We start from the raw sequence: 25,508 nt of genomic DNA, 5'->3' as shown, positions 1-25,508 counted from the left end.
GTTAGATAGGCTAATGTCTTCTTTATTCTTTTGTATTTCTCTACTTTCACTCTTTCTACCTCTTTTGAAAATAAAAACTATTAAAGGTCATTTCAACTTTGAGCAATAATACATTGAATCGGCAACCACCATTATTATTTTTAATTCTCATATATTTTAGTGAAACCATTAAAATTTAATTCTTACACAATGATAACCAACTCTTAAAAGCCTGATCACCATCCTGAACAGTAACAAGGTCAGAAGATAATTCCAAAGGACTTTGTGAAGAAAAAAAATGCTATCTACCTCAAGAGACAGAACTGAAGAACTCTGTAAGCTAAATTATAATTTTTTCACTTTGTTATTTTTACATTTTGGGATGTGATATGGCTAATATGGAAATAGGTTTTACATGATTTCATATTTACAGCTGATTTACTGTTTGCCTACTGAAAGGGTGGGGGAGAAGTAGGACAGAGGGAAAGGATCTGGAACTCAAAATTTAAAAAGAAATTAATGCTAAAAATAAATGAATTTGAAAGGAAAGAGGAATAAACAAAATTAAAAAAGACTCATCTCATTTACCTTTTTTAATTTTTTTAAAGCAAGATTACTAGACTAATAAAATCAGAGGAATGATACAAATAACATACATCTGACTTTCATGAAAGGCCTTAGGAATTCTCGTCCCTATGCTATTTAATATTTTTTTAATCATTACCTCTGATAAAAAACATAGAGGGTATGTCTATCAAATATGCAAATGAAAAAACCAGAAATGATGAGGATAATATAGTAATGATGACCATTATAATATAATAGCAACTACCATTTCTATAATGTCTACTACATGTCAGGGACCGTACTAAGTGATCTGAAAATAATATCTCATTGGATCTTCAAAAACAACTCTTTGAGGTAAGTACTATTATTACTTCTATTCTACAGTTGAGTAAATTTGAACAGGAGTTAAATGACTTACTAAAGTTCACACAGTGTCTTCACATTAAATATGAACTTGGGACATCCTGACACCAGGCATGGTGCTCTATATCCAAGGAATGTCCTACGTGCCTCACTAATGGCTTAACAATGATAGATGATCTATGATTTTCTGACATTCAGGATCTAAAAAGCTATTGGCAAACTAATAGAACTGGGCTGAATCTAAAAGGATAAAATTAACTTAGGAATGATGTTCAACAGTTCACTGAGGTCATGGAGTTGATTCAGTTCAAAGGTCCTCTTCTGCCTCTAATGGTTCATCAAATAAATCTCTGAGCTTGCCTGAAGTTTGAGTGCTTCTTTCGCACTCAAAAGACCAGGAAAAGATGGAAGCTGACCAAGCTCTTAGTGCCTTGAACCAATCAAGTATATAGGATAGGTCTCAATAGTTTTTAAGGAAAAACTAGGCCAACTAGCATAACAGAGTTATTGCTCCCACTATCCTTGCCAAAAAATAATTTTCCTGGAAAATCTGAGAATTTTAGTATATCTGAATTTCAATATGCAACCAACAGGGTACCACTCAAAAAAACAATGAAATTTTAGATATGTAAACAAAGGTGAAGCATTCACAATTTTGAAGATTTTCATATCCTACCTATAACAAACCATGTTAAAAGTAATTATGATCAGCTCTGGGTGCCTCACTTTATTAAAGATACTGATAATCTGGAAAGCAACTGGAACGGTAAAAGGTCTCAAAATCCCCTCATTTGGAGACCACCTGTAAGAACTGTGATAGTTTTAACATTTAAAAAAGAAACCACACTCAGGACATGATGGCCACCTGCAAGGGATGCATTATTAGATTTCTTCTGCTCCCTTTCAGATGTAAGAAGGAAGGACAATAGATGTGCAGAATATCAAAGAGGAAAATTTGTTAACCAAAGAAAAAATACCCTAATAATCAGGGCTATTCCAAAGTGGAAACAGGCTGCCTTTGGAGGTAGGAGGTTTCCATCACTGGTGCTTTTCAAGCAGACTGGCTAAGCACTGTCAAGGATACTGTGGAAGGGATTACTGTTGAAGTACTGGACTAAATTGAAGTTTGGACTAAATTCTCCCATCAAAACATAAGGTACTTGAGGGCAAAGAGCTCTCCTTGCTTGTGTTACAGCAAATCTGACTACAGTGCTTAGTACAGTTTTAAGCACATAACAAGTGCTTAATAATTTGAATTGATGACAAATCCATCTTTAAATTAGTCTATTTTTTTTCAAACTGGGACTGAAAGAAGGTAATAGACCTTACCAAATCTGCTCCTGCCTGAAGTAACACATCTGCTACATCAGTATGTCCATTTTCACAAGCATAAGTTAGTGCTGTGTCTCCGGTTGCTGTTGTTGCATGTACATTTGCTCCTGAATCAACGATAAACAATGTTTTACTTCTATATAAAAATACAGTAAACATGTAGTCAACTTCTCTGTAGGCAGGCCCCACATACTCAGATTAAAAGGCAAATAAAATAACTTGATTATTTTAAAGTTTTTATAGCTTCCATTTTCTGAAAAAGCTTAGTAAAGAACAATTGTTCGTATTTTTAAGTTTCTGATAACTACTGTAATTGTCATTTAATCTATAATACACATAAATATACACAAAATAATTTATGTGATGTACTTACTACAAAAGGATGTTGCAAAATTTTGAGGAAGGTAATTATGAGATTTTCCCCAAAATAAATAACGCAAAACACACACACACACACGCACGCGTGCAGGTATAGCAATTTTTTTACCTGCTGCTAATAAGTATTTGACTAATTCCAAATGACCCTCTTGAGCAGCTTCCATTAAAGGGGTAGAACAACCCAATTCGATGTCAGCTCCTGCCTTAATCAGAAAGTCCGCCACTTCAAGGAAACCTCCACAACAAGCTAATGTCAAGGCAGTTTCTTGGGTTTCTTCTGTCTGTGCATTGATATTAGCTCCTTTAATAAACATAATATTCCAATTAATTAGAAACTATATTTGTACAAGAGATTAATAAACTACAACTTTTTCCCATTTACACCCCCAACAACTGCAGGTTTACAAACTATAAAATATCATTAAAGTAAAATTTAGTGAACATATAATTATTACATCCCCCTAGCATAGTGAACAACTTACTAAAGGAAAAGAAAAATATAAAAACAATATCTTATAAAGATAACATAATTTTATATATTGCATGAATGTATGTGAAAACTCTGCTCAACCACTGGAACTATAAATTAAGCTGGCCAGGCACAAAAGGAATAAAATTTTTTAAAAGTTAGAAAATAAAAAAAAAAAATTGCTCTTATGACCAGTTTTTTAAACTGTAAGTAAGAATATAACTAAATATTAGACATAAAATATATAAAATGACACAAAAAGATTCTGTATATCTAACTTTATTTTTTTAACTCTTACCTTCTGTCTTAGAATTAATATGTAGCATAGGGTTCCAAGGCAGAAGAAGTAGGCAACAGGTGTTAAGTGATTTGCCCAAGATCACACAGTTATGAAGTGGGTTGAACCTAGGCCCACCTGGCTCTCAATCCACTGAGCCACCTCTCAAGCCACTGAGTGGCCCTAATTAACTTTCACAAGCACCTCATTTATCCATCCAAATATATAATGAAAGAATTAGATTTTTAATGGATTAATAAACTAGAGTATCCAAAATTCCAATTCTGAATCAGATCAAATTCATGCAAATAAAGGTCATACATAAAATTCAATGTAATCTATCGAATAATATATTTCTATTTTCTGAACAAATATTTAAATTGGGCAAGAATAAAAATTACTTTTTTCCTTATATTTTTAAAGACATTGAAAATATGTGTGTCCACAGGCTTTATTTCAAGTGTGAATGTCAAGGAAGCTTATATTTAGCCTAAGGTGATGGGGAAAAAAAACTATTTGCATCGAAATAAAGATTGAAAAATATTTTTCCAAGGTGAGACAGGAAGTAAATGGCAAAGCCAGAATTTAAACCAAATATTGTTTCATCATACACAAATTGTTCTAGCATGTTTCTTCAGCATATTATAAACTCTTGCTTTAACTTTATAGAAAAAGTAATGGAAATCTGGTATTTTCACATAGTCTTAAAATACACCACTAAATTCTAGTTCACATATTTTCATAACTTTCATGTTTATAAACTTGTAGCTACCTTGACCTAGGAGCAAGGCCACCATTTCTTCATGCCCTTCTCTAGCAGCTTCCATGAGTGGTGTATAACCTTCATCATTGACCTCTTCCAAGTTAGCTCCACGTTCGATGAGCAATGCTGCTAATTCTACATGCCCACCACAGGCAGCTAAAGTCAATGGGGACTCAAATGAATCAGCAGGCATATTCACTTGTGCGCCACTGTCAAGAAGTAACCTAGCCACTTCAACATGGCCATCCTGAGCACAAAAGAAAGAAGGGGAAAATAAAAAAAGAACATTAGATGCAATTAATATGAAGGCTAAAATATCAGGATTCATTTTCTATGATTACCTATCTTAACCCCATGATATTTCTTTCAAGAAAAAATTAGTTATCAATATTGGGTCATATGATTTAATGTAAAGTTTAAGTCCACAAGAATTCATTAAATATATATCTATATCTATCTATATATATATATGTATATATATAAAACTGAATACAATATGACTGCGCAGACAGAAATGGAGTAAAAAATGACCTAACATGAAGTAGAATACTATCAAATGCAAAATTGTGACAATGATTAAATATTATAGGAACTTTAAATATGAAATGAAAAACCACTGGGTTACAGAGATCCTCTCTTCCTTTGAAATACCTGCTAAAGACCTCCTTCTCTTAAATTATTTTTTGTTTAACTTTGAATATTAGCTTCATAGTTATGCCATACTAATTTTTATATTTACTTGTCTCTCCAATTACGAGGGATTATTTTGAATTTTGTGTCCCGAGTGCCTTGCATAGTGTCATTTAACTGATTGAAGTATAACTCAAATCCCAGGAAAATCCTAGGATAAAATATTAAAAAGATGGTTGATGAATATGTATAAAGAAAAAAAAACAGTAGCTAAAAAGTTGTGTTCATGCTTTCATCAAGAACAAGCCATACCATACTAAATTGAATGCCTTTCATGATTGGCAAAAATATGTCCATATTGTCTACCTTTTTAAAAAAGCTTTTGATGATGAAGTACAAACCAAGTTTGGCAGAAAGTATACAGGGATATGTGCTTGGCCTCCATGTTATTGAACATTTTTAGCAATGACATGAATAAAGGCATGCACAGATGAAATGCTCGTCAAATTCGGATATGACATAATAAAGCTAGAAGAGACAGCTAAGAAGGCAGCACTAAAATCCCAAAAGATCCTGACAGGTGAAAACACTGGGTCAAATCTATATAAAGGAAAAATGTGAAGTCTTATAAGAGTTCAAAATTAACTTCCTTAGTATAACATGGGCAAGATATGGTTTGATAACTATTACCTAAAAAAAGATTTAGTGGTTTTAGTATACTGCAGTCTCTTTGTGATGTGATCCCTAAACACAATCCATAATTTATTGATTTATAATAAGAAAGACATCACTTTTAAGACTAAGGAAATGATGTGATGCTTCTGTAGTATGCCTTTGTCAGACTTCACCTGAGGTAATAAGGTAAAGCTACAACAAAGCCTCCCGAGAAGAATAAGTGTGGTGTGGGGCCTTGAGTCCATGTCACACTGAGGATATTTACCCTGGGGAAAAGACCTGGAAAACACAGTAACTTTCTTAAGCAGTCAAGGAGCTGATATGGAAGAGGGAATGAACTTGTTCTGTTTTTCAGAGTACAAGTAATAGGTAGAAATTACAAAGAAGTAAATTTGGATTTAAATGTCAGGAAAAACCTCCCACCCATAGCTATTCAAATATGGAATGGGCTGCTTCCAGTATTTTGAGCAATGACATGGATAAAAGAATCAATAAAATGCTTATCAAATTTGGATAAGCCATAAAGCTGGAAGAGGTAACTAACACAAACTAGAGGACAGAATTAGGATACGAGGATCCCTGATCCTTTAGTGTTTTCAAGAAGACCTGCCAGGTATTCTTTTCAGTAAAGAGTTACATTAAATAATAATGGAAATCCCTTCTGTAACTCAAAATTTTGTGATATGAGAGGGAAACTAACAAAGTGGAAGGATTTGGATAAGTGAAGATGAAGAACATTCCAAATAAAGGAGTAAGCACAAAAAGATAGCACTGAAGAAAGTAAACAGAATAAGAACATAAAGGAGATTCACAGAATTATAGCAGAAAATTCACAATCTGAAAAACTGGGAGATGTAGTTTGAAAAGATAGACATCCTTGAATATCAGGCTTAAACAATATAAGCCCTTATAGGTTCTTAAAGACAGAAGCGAAGTATGTTTTAAGAAAATTATACTTGATTAAAATGAGAGAAATTTATGGTGCCATTCTCAGAGATAATTCAAAAGACAAGAACTCAGCCAAGAACTTCTATCTCTCTTTCTAGAAATCAAGTCAGAAACTAGTTTTCCCCACTGCAGCACTACAAAATACTTTGACCAGTGTATATGCTAAATAAATCTTTTTGTTAACTACTGAATAATTTCCCAGTGTCTGTCCCTCACAATTTTAAGTGCAGGTAGTGGGTACAAGAGTTAAGACCTGTACCAGTACTAGCTGACCTTCCAGCCAATGGGGGATTAGAATAAAAATGGGCTACAAGCTATTCTTCTCAAGAATTCTTGTTTAAAATACAGTTTTGAGGTCCTGCTTCAGCAATAGAGAAGTAGATCTAAAGAGGAAAAACAAGTATCACAAAGGCCCTCTATGAATGTAAATTACTAAGCATAACAAGGACAGAAAAGAAAGCCAAAGGATCAGAAAAAAAATGATCAGATTCACCTCTTACCTTTGCAAGTAAAAAAGAGCCATTCCATTTTTTCCTTTAATGGCCCCCAAGCCAAACAAGTCTAACAAAATATTCTTTTTTGTAACAACATTTAATTATGAGTTTGAAAATAATTAAGAAACATTTTTATGATTGTTGCATAAAAGTGTTTGATATCATAGCCTGATTTAGCCTATACTTTCCAAAACTTCCTCAATTTAAAATCTATTATTTCATGAACAAATCAAGTTAAAATAAGGGAACATGCAGAGCTATTTGGCTAGGAGATGTACTGAGGTCATAGTGGAAACTTCCAGACAACCTGAATTAGGCCTAAGCAGTCAAACTATGAGAAAACTATCTTAATAATTTAATGGGATTCTTGCACAGCAAAGTATGTTCACTGACTAGACAGGTTTCACCCTAACTCATCAAAAACAAGACTCTCTCATATACATACCATACAGGCTTCCATTAAGGCAGTGTGCATTTCGTCTGTTTTATGCTCTTGATCTGCACCAGCTTCCAGCAGGAACCTCACCATTTCTAAGTGGCCTAAACCAAAAGTATATGAGATTATTTTTTTTTTAATTCCCTATCATTCATGTTGAACAAATAAGATAAAAAGAACTATCACTATTAAATTGCTTTCTGCAGATGGGTTTAATTTGATTATAAGAGCAACAAAGTCAGGTAGAGACTAGTAATTTTTAAAAGAACTAAATTTCCATTTCCTACCAAAATTTTTATTATCCTGCTGCCATTGAAATCCAAATCAAGAGTAAATTTTTCTTCTGATGTTGTTTTCTCTCCTAACTCCCTTTTGGACTTCGGTGTTAGAATTATTATTATTTCAACTAAAGGCTTTTGTGGTCTGGGAGCCTAAAAATTGTTTTAATACTATTTTTCTGCAAAAAAATTAAACTGAAATCCTAAATAACAAACACATATATAAACTTTTGGGTCATACTCCATTTGTAAGTTGGATAACAAATTATTTTGAAACTTTATTAAATTCCATAACAAAAATCTTAAATAACCCAATTCTAGCATAATTAAATCTAATATATTCATCATGGGAAACAAAAATATGCAAAAAAGCAAATTAAATTAATATGTCATTCATTTGACATAAGGAACACAGTTCTAAGTGAGTCTATTTTCCAAATTATTTAACAAATATAGTGTTATAGCACAATGTCTAACATATAGTAGGCACTTAATATTTATCAATTATTTTTAAAATGAAGTCACAAACATTGATAATTACAGTGTGTTGTAAAAGTTGTGGATGCAGATGATAAGGAGCACAGAGGTAGTAGCGATAAGATATAAAGCTATATTTGCTTTCTTTAAAAAGTCACTTGTCAACTTGTTTTATTGTCACTTCATTTTCAGATAGGTGGAATGTAAAACACACTTGCAATGCAGCTTTAAAAGGCTAATTTTCTATAAAATCAATTATTAATTCTAAGGCAATCTCTTTTCCCAAGCCACTATTTAATCCAAAAAGTATCCATTGTTTCCTTGACTTAGAAGATTCAGAATATTCTAATTTCTGTATAATCATCAAAATGGGCCAATGATATTTCCTTGTCACTTTCAAGTTTCTCATATTCATGATTGCTCAGCTACTTGTCATTTCAAGAACTGGAGAAGGACCTACTCCAAAGACTAGAAATTATCTCAAGACAAGGCACAATCTAGCCACAGCTCATTCCTCAACATGTACTATAGTAGAAGCTGGCCAAAAACAGATCAATTTCATTATCACTATTCCAGACATGGACAATATAATGAAAAGAATTCTCTAAGAAAATACCAAAATTATTCAAAAACTAATTTTGCCTGTCTATAGGTATTCTTAAGATAATCCATCTTAATTTTGTCTGAAATGCCAGTTCTATGGACTCATTAGGAAACATATGTAGTTGAATTCTATTCCATTTGGCCCTAAAAATGTTATTTTGTATAGACCAGTCTTTTCCCCTTAAGATCAGTAACATGCATTTTTGCTTTTTGCCCTTTCCCTTTTCTTGAAGAAAATTCAATATGGATTCAACAATAAACCTAATAACTCCATTGCCTTTTCCAATAATATCAGCAAATATTTGTTGAATTCTATCCTGGCTTACTCTTACTACACAAAGAACAACAACTGTCACCTTCTCTTTCCCAGTTTACTAGCCCCAATCTTGTTTTGGGAATGGTATTACTTAAAGACATGATGAACTGTGGGTCTGTCAAAGAAAGGAGGGTTTTGATCTATCACAAACAAACATGCTGCTTAGTCATCGGAGCTGCTGAGAATTGTTTAGTCCACGGTTATAGACCAGCACTTATATAAATATTTGTTTGTAATAATATAATGTGGCTATAATGCCATATGTGATATTTAGAGAACTTTTAAGGCCAATTTCCTTTGACCCAGCAAAGCAGTACAGTATTGAGAGTGTCCAGTGCACACAATTATAGAATTCAGAGTTGCCTGATACAGGTTTTAACCAAAATCAACACCCCATCTAATCTGAAGCATAAGAGGCTGAGTGACCTGTGGTCACACAGCTGACTGGTCAGGAGCAGAGCAAGGCCTATAAAACTGTTCTCTTGGCTCCCAACTCTGTGCTTTTACCAGGTTATCATCACAGCTGTTTCCAAGAAATCCTGGAGTTCCAAGGAGTTGGCTAGACACTGCAGAGCTTTTCCAATTTTTTCTGGATTCAAAGGGTACAATACATGTCAATTTTTTTCTTATCTCTTTTCTTTCCTTTCCCTGCTGATTCTGAATTGTCCCATCAAGCAACTCATCATGAATCAATGAGCACTTTCACATAACCACAAAACTATTATTGATTATCTTGGTTAATGGATAGTTTTATAAGGAAAACAAACCAAAAAACTTCAGAGTTTCAATGCCATTTATAGGCACAGAGTTAACCAAAAGGCTGCTCTGGCTGAGTTACTATAATACCCAAACTTCTAAGTCTTCTGTAAAATTAATTAAATAAATTATTGCTATGTATGGTCATTGTATGCTGTGGGGTACAATGATCAGAATTTAAAATATTCAGCATTTTTTTGTCTGAAAATTGGCTCTATTATGTTTTATTTGCCTTTGATCAACAGAAAATAAAAAATTCTAATACTGAAACTATACTTCAAACAATTTTTATTATCTGAGAACCAAATGAAACATTTTATTTAGAAAGTAATTCAATGCTATAGAATACAAATGTTCACAGTTTAGTCTTTAGTAAAAATAATCTGATATTGGAAAAATTAAATTTCAAATGTCACTTTTATTCTAAAATAAAGATTGAATACTCTACCTTTGTAACAAGCTAATGTAAGTGCGCTCTCCTTAAATTCATTGGAATGCGTATTGATTCCGGCCCCATTTTCCAGCAGCAATCTGGCTACTTCCACATGACCAGCACTTCCTGCTTCCATAAGGGGAGTGTGACCATTTTCATTATGGTCCTCAATACTAGCACCAGATTCCAAGAGCACCTTTACAACGTCTACATAGCCTCCAGCACAGGCATATGTGAGTGCTGTATTTCCTAGTTTAATGAGGAAAGAAAAGAGTAAAGTTACTAAGAAAAAAGTGAATGAAAAGAAAGAATTTTTGACATAAAACATAGAAACTAGAATGGTAGGTTTATATGTATATGAATTGTTAAAGTTAACACAATCTTAAATCCCAACCACAATGGATTTTATTAAATTGAATCAGATACACCTGGAAAACTGAAGCGTTCTCTCAGAATCGAGAGAATAAATGGCAAAATCAACTTGTCTTTTTTCCAACAAAAGTTCTATAGGTGAATCTTTCAGCACGTACTATTCTTCCAACACACTACTACTTTATGTACTTTATGTACTGATAACCTCAGGCTGCTCAAAATTTATATCATCTAAAAAAAGCTCCCAATGCCCCAAAATGACATTTTCCTCTGGAAATAAATTGCGTTTAAAATCATATTTACCAATTTATATATGTGGAGCTTTTAGATAGTTTTAAGGCAAACTTAAAGTTTTAAGGAAAACTCAAGCAAAGAAGAGAAACAATTCTAAAAAGAAATATAGGGAATGATCAAACAAAAACATTCTCATGAGAAATTAATAGCACTTACTGAGCCTTCAAAATCATAGACTCTAGCAAAAAAAGGTGATTTGAGAGTAAGAAGTCTCAGCCACACTTATCACAGCATTATGGACCAGTATCTTCCTTCCTTCCAAATTCATTCAAAACCAAAGTTTTAGAGGAGAAATTTACTAGGGTGTCTCAGGAATGTAGGTCAGTCAAGACCAGATGACGTAACAGATGAAACATTCTCCATACATTACCAAATCCAAAAAGCCAGGTTGTCAAGCACTGGCAAATCGATTTTTGATATATATGAATGAGCAATTGTATTCAAAATGCATTTTGAAAGCAATTTATATTAATGTTCAGAACAATTTTATGTAAATGACAAATACGTGGGCAACTTAAACAAATTAAGTAAAGGGAACATTATTAATAATGGCCATTGCAACCTATCAGATTCTTACTATGGAAGGCTGTTGACTTCCTGGAAGGCCAAGCAAGAGATTACCTGTTGAAGACTGTGCATTGACGTCAGCGCCATGAGCCAGCAGCAATTTCACGATTTTGACATGGCCTCCATTAGCAGCAGCCATTAAAGGTGTGATGTCGCCTTTAATGCCTCTGTCTTCTACATTAGCATGCATTGCCAACAAAACCTTGGAGGGAAAGGAGCATTACAAGGTTATGCTGGCAAGGGAAAGTGTCCAAGTGGTTTGGAATTCTTGAGTATTAATTTAGGTAAACTTTTAATTATTTGAAAAAATAAATAATTTAAAAGGGGTGTTTATAGTTACTTGATAAAGAAAAGCTAGGTACAAAATGACAATCTATTATCTTTGAAAGTACCAACCTGTGCAAGCTCATAATATCCAGCTGAGCAAGCTAAACAGAGAAGGCTTTCCCCTTCTTCTGTATGTTCATTCACACTTCGCCCTTCAATTAGCAACTTTCGCACAGCATTTACATCTCCTTCTGAACAGGCTTCTGCCAAACTGCGACTATTAAAGGAAGAAATTTCATAATTTCACCATATACAAAAGCATACTGAAGAATTTCTGACCAAAAACATATTATTTTCCCAAGTCAAATTAAGACACTTTATCATATGACAAAAGACCACAATTAGTTTGCAAATGCCTGCACATTCTACTCTGGCCTGGTACTTTCTTTAAAAAGTCCTCGGCCAATACTTCCTAATCAAGACATGTCATTCAGTTCTTCACATTTGCCACCAAGCTTCTCTTTTGGATCTCAAATTAATTTTAATGTGTGCCAACTACTTGTGAAACAAAAGCCCTATATGCAAGGCTAATTTTCATCTGACAAACTACTAATGCAACTGGTGAATTTTTTTTTTGAGCTGTAAATAAAAGGCTGGCATTCAAAAGGCATTTTAAATCAAATCTACATACTAAACAGACAGTAACTATTAGAATACTGTTTGACCCATTTTGTTGGATAAACAAAAGTAGGCAGGAGCAAGCAAATGCAATTTATGACATTTTTAACACTCACAAAATTTTATAGTGTTTCCCACCTACTTGAATTAGTACTATAATAAACTCTACTAAGTCTTTGATTCCTCCCCACTCCCCCATCTCAACAGACACTATATTCATGTCATCAGTACATGTCATCACTATGGCAGGGTAGTAATGTCTAAATATTAAACTAGGAATGAAAAACAATGTTTAATGGAAGATCGTCTACTCATGAGCAGAATCATAAGATAATTAAATAAATAGATAATGCTTATAAAAAGGTCAAAAGAAAAAGGTCCATCTGCAATGAAAAAACTACTCGGATGGATTTAATTCAATAGCTGCTAAATACTTTTTAGACTTTCAATGGAGTTGCAAAAGAAAGATTCTGATACATAGTAAAAAAAAATCCAAATATTGAAGAAAAGGGACAAGACAGAAATTATTTTTTAAAATTTAATATTAAGCTAATATTCAAATAATTTCTGGCTTGGAAAGAGCTCCAAATTGGCATGACCATTGATAGTTCCCTCTAACCCAAGATGATCTGAGGGAACATTAACAAGAATCTTGAACAAGGAAAAGAGAGACAGCATTAAAACAGTTTTTTTAGAATCAACATTCCCAAAATCAGTATTTTGTCTCTTTTGAGGGATCTTCATCCAGGTCACACTCTCAAGGCTCTTCTCTCTCTATTCTGTCTTCCTGGATATCATTAGCTACCCAAGATTCAAATAATCATATATAAGAATGTAATTCTCAGGTCAATTTATCATCTCCCCTAACCTCTCTCCAGAACTCATAGTACCATAGTGACACAGGTCATCTCATAGTATCTATTTATTTAAACAAAGTGGTATCCTCTAGACATCTTACAACAAAACATAATCCAAAATTGAACCCCAAATCAAAAACTTTTCCTTATTTCCAACTTCCCTGTTCCTGAAGGCATCTTCCTCAACTCCTCCTTATCTCCCCTTCCCTGGATTCAATATGCTTCTAAATTCTGTTAATTCTACCTTTATAATAACTTTGATATGCGCTTCCTTCTCTCCTCTGAGAGAACTTCTCCTGCTGGAGAACTTCACAATCAAGATTCCTAAAAAGCTCAAGCAAACTCTAACCCACCAGTAAGGTCACAAGATTGGAGTTAACATAAAGCTTGTTGGAAGCAGTCCCCCATTCTCTCTTCCTAATGTAGAGATTTAGTTATTATAGCTTTTAGGCCCTCAGAGTACACAACCAATCAGCATCAGTCTGAATCTCTGAACTAGACCAATCAATTGAAGTGCAATCCCACCATAAAAAGAAAGCTGATTACTGGACTTCCTATAGCATGATACTCAAATTTAATGCATTCATTTGCTCACTCACTCAAAGAAAGGTTTTCTCAGAGAAAAGAATAAGGCTGACACCTTGGACATATATCATTTCTAAAATGGCCTATCTTTTCTCTCTCCACCTTGATGCAAGAGCTCTGGTCTACTCAACTAGAGTCATGTCACATTTCCCATTCCAACCCTCAAACTCAAACTCCAGTGCCACATTTCTCCTGGCTTAAATACAAAATCCTTTTTAGTTTTTAAAGCCCTCTTCATAACCTGACCCTATCTTTCAAGTCTTAGACTTTACTTCTCTCCATACCATATTCCATGATCCACTGACACTGGCCTCCTTACAGAAAAAGAATCTCCATCTTCCCAGTTAGTATTTTCACTGACTGACTGTCAGGCCTGGAATGTTTTCCTTTTTATTTCCATATCCATATATCCATATTTCCATACATAGGCTCCTTCCAAGTACCAGTTTAAAATCCAACCATTTTGCAAAAAAGCTCATGCTTTTGTTTAATGCTAGTGCCTCATCTATGCCATTACTTCCAATTTACCTTATATCCTGTTTGCATGTATTTGTTCTAATGCTGCCTTCTCAGAATATGAGTTCCTCTGAGAGAGAAGAACTGGAGTATATGCCCCCTAGTATACAGTAAGGAGCTTAGGCTCTTAATAAAATGAACTGACTATTCAGTTTCTTCCTGGACCACTCCTCAAGGAATGAAAAGGGTCCCTCATTGCACACTCCACCCTGCCCCAATCATTATTAACCTTTTGGAATGTTGGGGTGGGGTGGTGTTAACAAGACACCTTTCCAAAAGACAGTCTTTTAGATAGACCAAAAGTCCAATGCCTGTTTAATCAAATTCTAGGTTGCCACCTTTAATCTATTTCCCTTAAAAAGGCCTTTTATATTCACCTAAACCTTCATCCAGGGAAAGCTTTGTAGTACTACAGAAATATCATTTTTAAAAATTGCTATAGAAATTAAAAAGCAGGTTTTAAAAATTCTTCCTTCCATACAGACTATTTTTACTTATTCTCAAAATACCATACCCTTTCCCAACATTTTTTAAGGTTATTACTAGAAAATACAACTTAACATACACAGATGACTTTTTTCCTCATAAGAAATATTTCATTATAGACTAAGAAATAAAAATGGAACCTTCTGGTGTCGAAAAGTATGTATAAACAAAAAGGTGCCAACCCAACCATACTTAAGTGCCTCCTTAGTGTTCAAATATTACTCTTCACACAATTTCTACCTATACTTGAAATGGTGATATTTTAAGTCACAATGTATCTGAAGGTTAACCAAAAGGCTCCATCTAACAGAAGAGATGCAAGAGAAATACTAGCCTCTTCTTTACTCACTTGTCAGTAGGGCCAGCACTAGCGGTGCTCTCAGCTCTCATGCGGGTAAGGGCAGCAGCTGCTTCATCCAAGGCACAGCTAACAGAGGATGTCAGTCTTCTAAGCACCTCTGGGTCTGCAAAGGCTTTACCATCAGCAGTAGATAATTTGCCAATTCCTTCATGGTGAATTACCAGGCCAATGAAGACAGATCAAAAGCAAAAACAAGTGAAACGCAAGTTACTTAAATCCACACGTAATTAGTCAAAAGTCAGTGTGGCTCTCCACAAAGGAAAGCAATAGACAAGGTAGACTAATGCTTAACATGCAAAGAAAGTCAGCAGAGTTAAAGAGCCTTCACTGGCAATGGGAATTTCCTTTAGAAGAGGTTCCCTTAAAAAATTACAAGTCCAAAAAGCAACGGTTTTGAGAATTAATAGAACAATAGGTCAAATAGGACAAAAGGTCACTAAAAGCTACTATTTATATCAGTCATCCTTCATATTTGACATAGCTTTTAGTCATTTAAATAGCTTGAATTCCTTTAAAAACCTACTTTTAATTTTCTTTAGATATTTAATTAGGATTTTCTCATACCAAATGCTTTAGCATCATTTAGTAAAATACTTGACATCTTATGCTTTTACTTTTCATTATGCAAATTAAGAAAAGCACCAATGCAAAAAATAAAAAAGTACATCTCAATCTACAAGTCCAATAGCACCATTAAATACTGAATGTTCTGATTTTGAAATTTACAGTACTGGTGACTCAAAATGTTCATGGAAGAGGAACAGAATTTAAAAATACTCTATATAAAATTTTTAAAATGGGGAAAAGATATCACTCAAAAAATGCTAAGTTTTTAATTTACACACACACACACACACACACACACGAATTAATTCAAGATTCAAGGGCATACCTGCAGCCTCAAGTAAAGCTTCCAATCTAGCCTGGGTTTCAGGATCTACAGTTCTGAGATCTGTACCATCAGCCGTACCAGACAAAAGTAACTTGGAAGCAGTTTCCAGCACTGGATTTTCCAAATCATCCTGATCTAAAATGAATGACTCCACCTGAAAAAAAAAAAGAAAAAGAAAAAGAAAAACAACTCACATTAAAAAAATTCCTAAAAGAAAGATGAACATGCAAAAAAAAAAAAAAAATCAAACTGACTAGGCATATTCTCAACTATAGTAAAGATATCACAAAATCACTACCAATATTTAGATAAATTATACTCATCTGTATTACTTGATAATTTACTTAAATTTTTGATTTAAAAAATATTGGAAATAATCCTTATAAGGTACCTAAATGAAAAAAAAATCAATCCAATTAGCATTTATTAAAAATCTACTACATATAGGATGAAAGAGAGGAAAAAAAAAAACTGATCTCCAAGCAAGAAGGAATGGGTTGATTCCCCAATTGATAAATGGGCAAGGGACATGAATAGGCAATTTTCAGATAAAGAAATCAAAACTATCAATAAGCACATAAGAAAGTGTTCTAAATCTCTAATAATTAGAGAAATGCAAGTCAAAACAACTCTGAGGTATCACCTCACACCTAGCAGATTGGCTAAAATGATAGCAGGGGAGAGTGATGAATGTTGGAGGGGATGTGGCAAAATTGGGACATTATTGGAATTGTGAACTGATCCAACCATTCTGGATGGCAATTTGGAACTATGCCCAAAGAGCGATAAAAGACTGCCTGCTCTTTGATCCAGCCATACCATTGCTGGGATTGTACCCCAAAGATATCATAGATAAACAAACTTGCACAAAAATATTTATCACTGCGCTTTTTGTGGTGGCAAAAAAACTGGAAAAGAAAGGTATGCCCTTCAATTGGGGAATGGCTGAACAAACTGTGGTATATGCTGGTGATGGAATACTATTGTGCTCAAAGGAATTATAAACTGGAGGAATTCCAGGTGAACTGGAAAGACCTCCAGGAATTGATGCAGAGTGAAAGGAGCAGAGCCAGAACATTGTACACAGAGATTGATATACTGTGGTAAAATAGAATGTAATGGACTTCTGTACTGGCAGCAATGCAATGACCCAAGACAATTCTGAGGGATTTATGGAAAAGAACGCTACCCACATTCAGAGGAAGAACTGCAGGAGTGGAAACACAGAAGAAAAACGACATGGGTTGATGCAGACATGGTTGGGGATGTAGACACTAAATGACCACACCAATGCAACTATCAATAATATGGAAATAAGTTTTGATCAATCACACATGTTAAAACCAGTGGAAATACGCTTTGGATAAAAACAGGAATCATGTAACCATGGAACCCCCCCCCCAATAAATAAATAAATAAAAGTTTAAATCTGGGGAAAAAATTAAAACCAGGTTAAAAAAAAAAAGGAATGGGTTGAAGTAGGTATTCTGACAGGGACTGATTAGGACTCTTAATAGGCACGTTAATTAACCTATAAGGGTTTCAGTTTCTCCATCTACTACTAGCTATTCTCCTTCTATTTGAATACACCAGGAAACTCACAAACCCAGAGATTTCATCAAGCTTTAGGCCTCATCGCCTCATCAGTACTTTCTGCCACCAACCCACAGAGAGAAGGCTGGAAAGCAAAACCCAAATTCTCTTGTCAAGCTCCACTGGCCTTCTCTTTCTTCCCCACCTTCCCCTTCATTTTTTGTGATCTCCCCCACTGGATTATGTAAACTCCTTTAGAGCAAGAACTGTCTTTTGCCCTTCTTTTTATGCTCAGTACTTAGTACAATTCCTGGCACATATTAGGCATTTAATCAGTGTTATTTAATTGATAATGAGGGAGCAGAAGTAGATAGGCATTGCCTTTCTAGGACCTAATTTCTCAGTGATCTGGGGAAACTCTTGCCAAACCTGGAAAATAATCAAAGAGAAAAATAGTTTCTGTGGTAGATATCTTTATTTTCTTAGAGAGAAAAAATTCAGACATATATCTTATTAACACTTCCTCTCTCTCAAACTCTAAAATAATAGAAGAGTTGTGTAATATGAGTTAAAAGGGGGCATTTTCTTGCCAGGTGTTTCCTACCTCCATGAAGTCACAGGTCTAGACCTTTAAAAAAAGACTTGAAAGTATTGTGCTTACCAGATAAAATAACAGTTCTGACCCTCAAAGTGCTTACCCTTCTATTAGAAAGAAAAAACATAAACAGAAAAATGTGTATGGCACATAATAAAAATCAATAAACATGAATTAGGGGCCTATTATGAGCTAAATCCTGAGAATACAAAAAGAGGCAAAAGCCAGTCCAGGTCCTTAAGGAGCTGACATTGCAATGGTGAAGACAACAAGCAAACCAATAAATAAAAAGCAAGTTCTATACAGGATAAATAGGAACTAATTAACAAAAGGAAGGCACAGGAATTAAGTGGAATTAGGAAAGGTTCTCAGTAAAAGATGGGATTTTAGTTGGGACCAAGGAAGTCAGCAGTCAAAATCAAAGAAGAAAAGCCTTCTAGGCATGGGGCATAGTCAGATAAAATGTCCAGAGCTGAGATTGAGTTTCTTATTCATGGATCAATCAGAAATCAATGTTCTCAGAGAGGATATGATAAAGAGGAAAGTGTAAGAAGACAAGAAAGGTAAGAGGGGGAAAGTTTATGAAAGGCTTTCAATGGATTTTTTTGTTTGATCATAAAGGCAACAGGGCTACTGGTCTTTACTGAATAAGGTGATAACATAGTTGGATCAAAGCTTTAGGAAAATTCACTCTGGTTGTGAAATCATCATCCCTACCCCCACCCTCCCAAAGAGACCTGAGAGCTTGCACCAGAGTGGGTGCAGTGTCAGAAGAGAGAAGGGGGTATATTTGAGAAGATGTTTGCAAAGGTGAAAGCAGGGCTTAGTAACTTCTAGGATATGTTGTGAGGAAGATTACCTTTTATTTATCATTTCTACAGATATGAGAGGTGAAAGTGAGAAATGTAGAATGACTTCCAAATTGTAAGCCTGAGGGGGCTGGTGTGGCAGCCCTCCACAGTAATAGTAATTGTAGAGAAGGGGATTAGAGGCAGGGATAGGAAGTAAGGAGATAAGACTGGAGAATCATAATTAAATTCATGGCATTTGATGAGGTCACATGTGTAGTATGGAGAACCCAAGACAGAACCCTGAGGGGCACATCTGAAAGACTGACCTTGATCTTGATCTGAAAGAGAATCCAGCAAAGGAGACAGGAGTGGTCAGATAGATTGGAGAATGATGAAGGCAGCTTCTGACCATCAGCAGATCTTACTCATTCCCATGTTGTTATGTGAAAAAAATTAAATATAACAGCATCTCCAGGATGTGAGACCTACACTGTTCCCCCTACTCTGCCTCTTTTGGGTACCCTAGAACCCTGGTGTGGTATCTTCTTGTCTCAGTTAAAGACTCTTTACATTAATGCCACTTTGGTAGTATTCTTTAATTCAGGTTGACATATCTGAAGGCCCCAGTGAGATTTGATGTTCATCCCCAGCCAATGACTGTCACTTTCAACCTTGGATTCTTGGTCCCAGCAAGGGACACCTTGTGTCCAGATTCAACTGGTCAGTCTCTGTTATCACTCTAGACTTTCTGAACTCCCATCTCTTTGGTGCTGACTTCCTGATCTTTGCAGGGAGTTTGATAAAAAGGATATTGGGCAATTTTAGGTATGATAGGTCCCTCTGAAGGAACAGCTGCCATGTAACTAAGAAGCTATTCTGACAGTTCCCATAAAAAGACAGGGAATGTGTTTTGCATTTTTTGTGGGGCTATTGTGTTAAGCATACTTGTGTGTGGGTTTTTTTGTTGTTTTTTTTTTTGGGGGGGGGGGGGGGGAGATAATCTGTAAGCAAAACCAAAGCCTTTTTTCCTTCTCCCTTTCAAGATTCCAGCAGTGGTGTGAGGGGAAAGGTGTGGTTATAGTTACACCATACTTGCCTTTGGTTCTAGTTGTAATGGAAATGAAAAGGTTTAAGGCTAGGTCATCTTTAAGAATTTTTTACAGATAATGGGAGCAAAGAGAAAGAAACAGTTTGAATTTCTCCAGAGGCTTCCTTCCCCCTCCCCAGCCAATTAATTTGAATAAGCCCCTTTTCTTTAATAACAATTCTCATTGAGCTATGCAATTCACTTTCTGCCAGGCCAGGCAAAATTGTCAGAAAGGTAATTTATGCAGAGGCTGTGAGGGTTGACTAAAACTTGACTTTTTTATACCTGCTTTTAAGTAATTAACTAAACTTTAATTGGTAATTGATCTTGAGCATTAGGAATTGTAAATCCAAGTTTAATTGAACCTCAAAATTCAGGTTTCTAGATTATATTCAATTTGAGTATGGGAAACTATCTGGACAAACAAAAGTTAGGATTTGATTTAAAAAGTCGACTAGATATTTGAGAGTTTTACAAATTAAAGTGCAGCAGAAATCAACTTAGAAATAACTTCTGAATTGGTGTATGTTTTGAAATTTTGCTGTAAATTATACAAGACTTCTATCCACTTTTATAATAAAACTGTCTTTTATGAAGTGTCTAGTCTAAGCCCTCCCCAATATTGGTGGAGAGATGATCTTTTGGGTTGGTTCCCTACAAGAAGATGCTGACTGCTCCTGCTGACCATCAGCTAATTGTGCCCTTTCCCAGACTCTGGTTATCCCTTACAGTCTTTCCCAGCATTCTCTACAGACCTTCTATCATGTGAAACAACTTTCATACTGGCTTCTCCAGGCTGTGAGATTATTTAGACCTGCTCAGCTCTGCCCTTCTTGGGTACTCCAGCACTGGGTTGATGCCTCAAACTGTAACCTCCTTACCTTGATCAGACCCTGTATTATTGCTACTTTGGGGTCTTCTTTTATTCAGGAAGACAAGAACCAGGAGAGCTCAGTGTCCAGAAAATCTAGAGAAGATAGTATCAAAGAAAAAGGGGGGGGGGGGGACGGGGGAGTGGGAATCAACCTTAACCATGTCAAAGGTTGAAGAGAGACCAGAGTGAAGGGCTGAGAAAAGGTCACTGNGGGGGGGGGGGGGGGGACGGGGGAGTGGGAATCAACCTTAACCATGTCAAAGGTTGAAGAGAGACCAGAGTGAAGGGCTGAGAAAAGGTCACTGGATTTGACTACTAAGAAAGAGATCACTGGTAACTTTGGAGAGAGCAATTTCAGTGGCACGATTAAAGTCATAAGTTAGACTTGTAAGATTATAAGAGTGAAAGGAGACAAAGTGTAGGCATTTATTAAAGATAGCTACAAAGGGCAGAAGAGATAGGATAATTCTTTCAAGTGTTGACATGGAATCTAGCAACCCCAAACTTATGGCCTAGTGATATCTGATGAACCCCAAGTTTTAGAAATAGCTTGTAGGTTGGAGACCCCCAAAGCTTGTGCTTGTTCCCTGTTCTCATGAGAATCCACCCTGAAAGGAATCCCAGACTGACATGTGCCAAAGAGTCACAGTATTGATTCTAAGACAGAAGGTAAGGGTTTAAAAAAAAAAAAAAGCATAGGTTGCTGTAGGCTTTAGAGGTTCTTGTAGCTCAAAATCTATATGAGCTTGTGGCTGACTGATTTTGGCCACAAAGTATTATGGATGTACGCTATTTGATTAAAATAAAAGGAATTTTAACACATTAAGTATTCCTAAAGCATGAACTATGTCCCCTTATTTTTTCAGTGTTCCACTCCCAACTTGGCAGGAAAATCAAAATAGACCTTTGTGATGAAATCAACTAGTCCAACCCCCCTGATTTTATAAGAGGGAAAAAAACAGGCCTACTGAAAATAAAGTCACAGATTCAGAACTAGACTAAAACCCCACTGATTCCTATTAAACAAATGTTTTTGAAGGCTTATTAAATATACTGTTTCATTATTTACAGACATTTCAAAAACTCAGTATATTACTATTCATAAATGAAACAGAAATAGATTGACTCCACTGATCAGGAAATACTGATGCTGGGTTATATCAAGGACATGAGGGAGAAAAATTTAAAAATAAACTATGAAAGGTTCAAACCTAAGCATCTGAATAAATTCTGACTTTCTAAAGAAAATTGAAAAAAAAATGATCAATTTAGTATCTTGTTTTGATAACTAGCATTTAGAAAACTTTATTTAAAGTTAAAGGAAACATTCCTCCTTCCCCACCACACCCTCGCCCCTAGTCAATGAATTACGGATTTTCTTCCTAAATTTCAAAAAGCAAACATATCCAACAAAAACAATTTAACATGAAATAAAAATCATTCTGAGTTTAATATCTACTATTATAAATACTATTATATTATATGGAGTCCAAACATAGAAATGTAAGCTCCTTGGGGACTTACAGCAGTCAAGATTGTTAAAGTTTTTGCTAAAAATCCCAAATAGAAATTAATGGATGTTTTATAAATTATATTTTTTGCAGTTATTTAAGCAAATTAAATAAATAGCAGTGTTTTGGTTGAGATAAATGGAGAGTGGAGAAAAAAATCCAAGAAAAAAGTTATTTACAAAGAAAGTATGATAAAGCAATCAGTAATATTGTTATGTTATTAGAATGGATTCTGAAGACATGAATTATCCATAGGCAAACATGATTAAAAATATTAAAAAGTTAATTTTCAGACTTAATAAATGTCTTAGGTGGAAAGAAGGTTCATTGCCATCTAACCAGTCAACATATAAGCACATAATCCCTTTTACAGAATCTCTAGTCACTCAGCCTGAAGAGATCTTCAGCATGAAGAGATCCATCCTGCCCTATCCTGCCATCTTTCTCTGACTCTCCTCAGTTACTTGAATAGAATCATAAATATGAAGGATTTCTATTTGAGGATCACATTTAGAACTTGCATGGTTCCTAGAGCTCATGTATACATTAACCCTTTTATAATGACCAAACTAAGGCTCAAAGAAGGATTTGCTCAATTTACACAGGCCCCTTTCTGACTTTGAAGTTCTCCAACTTCCAAATTCCTTACTCTTTCTGCTATCCCATAACACCTAATGTCTATTTCTTGAAACTTAAAAAAAAAAATTATGCAATTTCAATACCTAAAGATAAACAGATACATAACAATATCAATTACCTGAATCAAGCTATAGTCTACCTATCTCCAAAAATTTTTCAAAATAATTTTTCACTTTTTTTCTTTCGCATTGCTTTTTTCACTAAAAATATTAGTTTACTCATCCATTAGGGAACAGAGAAGAAAATGGAAGCTAAAAAAAGGGTACATCAAATTCAGGGAGTTAGAAACAAAAAAAATACACATTTGCAAATAATATTAGATAACAGTTGAGGACAATATAAAAGATGTCACAAGGCATCTTTTATATTGATTTTATAATATAATATTTATGTTATATTTACAATTACCATGATCAAATGGTAATTCAATGGCATAAAGTTCAGAGGAGGAAGGAAGCATTTCGTAAAGTGGTGATGAAGAAAGTTTATGGCATGGGCAGATTTGAACAGAGCCTTAAAGAAGAATAAGATTTAATCAGAAAAAAAAATGCTATCTGTACTGGAGCAGGAAAATAAAAATAGACTGTTGTCAAAAATGGGCAACAATAAGTAGAATGACTCCAAATGACTAGAATTCTTCAAGCAAAAGCTAGATGATCATTCACTAAGTAAATGCAAGAGAGAACTTCAGGTATTTGCTAGATTTGACCTTTGCCAAGTCAAAACTTCTGAGACTTCAGTATCTTCATGTAAATAATGAGGGGTTTGGACGAGGTGACCCCTAAATTTCTAACACTAAATATGACCCTGAAAAATCAAAACAAAGACTGAGCAAACCAACAAGCATTTATTAAGTACCTACTACAGGGTAGGGACTACAATGAACTCTGGACATTAAAAAAAAAAAGTCATGATTCTCAATAAATTTTCATTCATTCATTCATTCATTCATTCATTCATTCATTCATTCATTCATTCATTCAGAGAATGAAAATTTCTTGAGAATCATGACTTTTGACAAGTGAATATAGTATATAAACCAGAAACCACAAGGTAGGGGCAGTGATAGCTAAGGGAAACAATAAGGGCCTCCTGAAGGAAATGGCACTTGAGCTAAGCAGCGGAAATGGGGACTCATTCTAGGGAATAACCTTTATGTGCAAAGACATGGAGGCTGTTAAGATGAAATTTTTCCTAGGGAGAACAGAAAATAAGCCCATCTAGTACAAGGTTTCATGTAATCAACCTATAAAGACCATCTGAAGCAAAATGAGGAAGTGTTTTTAAAAGCAACTAGGTAGAACAGGGAATTCAAACTGGAAGGCATGAGTTCAAAATCCTGCCTCAGACACTTACTAATTCTGTGTAAAAATTACAAGTCATTTAACCTCTGCCTCAGTTAATCAACTGTAAAATGGGGATAAGGATAGTATCTATCTCCCAGTGTAGTAGTGAGGATCAAATGAAGATAAAATTTGTGAAATACTTTGCAAATTTTAAAGCACTGGATAAATGTTCGCAATTATTCCTACTAAAGAGAGGAATTATCATATTTTCAAGTGGAACAAAAGTGACAAAGTTATTCAAAGACAATAACAAAAGTCAATCCTAAACTTTAGGACTTCAGGGTTCCTCTAGGGGGGAGAGCACAGTAGTTACAGGGGAGAAGTGATTAAGAAGGCCTGCATTACAGAGAAAGAGAAGAAAGGAATAGGTGTGGCATATGCTACACAATACTCTGTGAAGGTTGGTGATGTTTTATGTTGGATAAGAAGAGGAGGGGACAGAGTGAAAGAGGATAAAGAATGAAAGAAGACTAGAGTAGGTAGCAATTTGGAGTGTCTAAAACAATAGCAACAGAATATAAATAGAAATAAAGAATTTGATGGAAAAGCAGATTTGGGAGAAGATAATGAGTTCACTTCTGGATGTATTAAGTTTGAGATGGCTAAGAAAGTGTCAAGTAGAAATATCTAACAGTCAGTTGGAAATGTGGGTTAAGGAGAGAGAGCTAAGACCTCAATAAGGTTCTGAGGCAATTCTGACCTACATAGAGATTATAGTTGAATTCAGGAAAATGTTGAGATCCCCAAGAATAGAGGGAAAAGGCCAATAAGGATCAGCACAGTAAGGAAGAAAAGGGATCACAAAAATCCAGGTAAATAAAAAGAATCTAAAACAGGGGAGGGTAGTCAGAAGTTACTTGAAGTTGCACTAGAGGGAAAAAAATGTTAAGATATCACTGTAGACATGAGATGATATGAAAGCTACTATGAAAGAATTTTGTAACTGTTTTAGGGATTAAGGCAGGAGGGCAGACAAGGGAGATGAAGAACTCGAATGTGATTAAGCAATTTAGCAGATCACTGGGCCAGTGAGAAGAACTCTATGGGCCTTTTAAAAAGAAAACTACAGAGCCCTGGAGTCTA

General features: G+C 34.9%; 1 protein-coding gene across 1 annotated transcript in view; it reads right to left on the bottom strand.

Moving 5' to 3' along the window:
• ANKRD17 (ankyrin repeat domain 17) overlaps window positions 1–25,508 on the bottom strand; it is a 159,470-nt gene that overhangs the window by 68,619 nt on the left and 65,343 nt on the right. The window contains exons 6-14 of the mRNA XM_044681597.1: window positions 16,050–16,203; window positions 15,146–15,302; window positions 11,804–11,951; window positions 11,462–11,609; window positions 10,190–10,423; window positions 7,321–7,415; window positions 4,138–4,375; window positions 2,729–2,920; window positions 2,239–2,348 (exon numbers count right to left, since the gene is read on the bottom strand). Coding sequence (XP_044537532.1) covers window positions 2,239–2,348; window positions 2,729–2,920; window positions 4,138–4,375; window positions 7,321–7,415; window positions 10,190–10,423; window positions 11,462–11,609; window positions 11,804–11,951; window positions 15,146–15,302; window positions 16,050–16,203 — 1,476 coding nt within the window. The remainder of the gene's footprint in view (window positions 1–2,238; window positions 2,349–2,728; window positions 2,921–4,137; window positions 4,376–7,320; window positions 7,416–10,189; window positions 10,424–11,461; window positions 11,610–11,803; window positions 11,952–15,145; window positions 15,303–16,049; window positions 16,204–25,508) is intronic.

Source organism: Gracilinanus agilis, chromosome 6 (genome assembly GCF_016433145.1).
Source record: "Gracilinanus agilis isolate LMUSP501 chromosome 6, AgileGrace, whole genome shotgun sequence".
NCBI classification, from domain to species: Eukaryota; Metazoa; Chordata; class Mammalia; order Didelphimorphia; family Didelphidae; genus Gracilinanus; species Gracilinanus agilis.
Note: the sequence above shows the minus strand (reverse complement) of the source record. Positions and strands in the feature narration are given on the sequence as shown.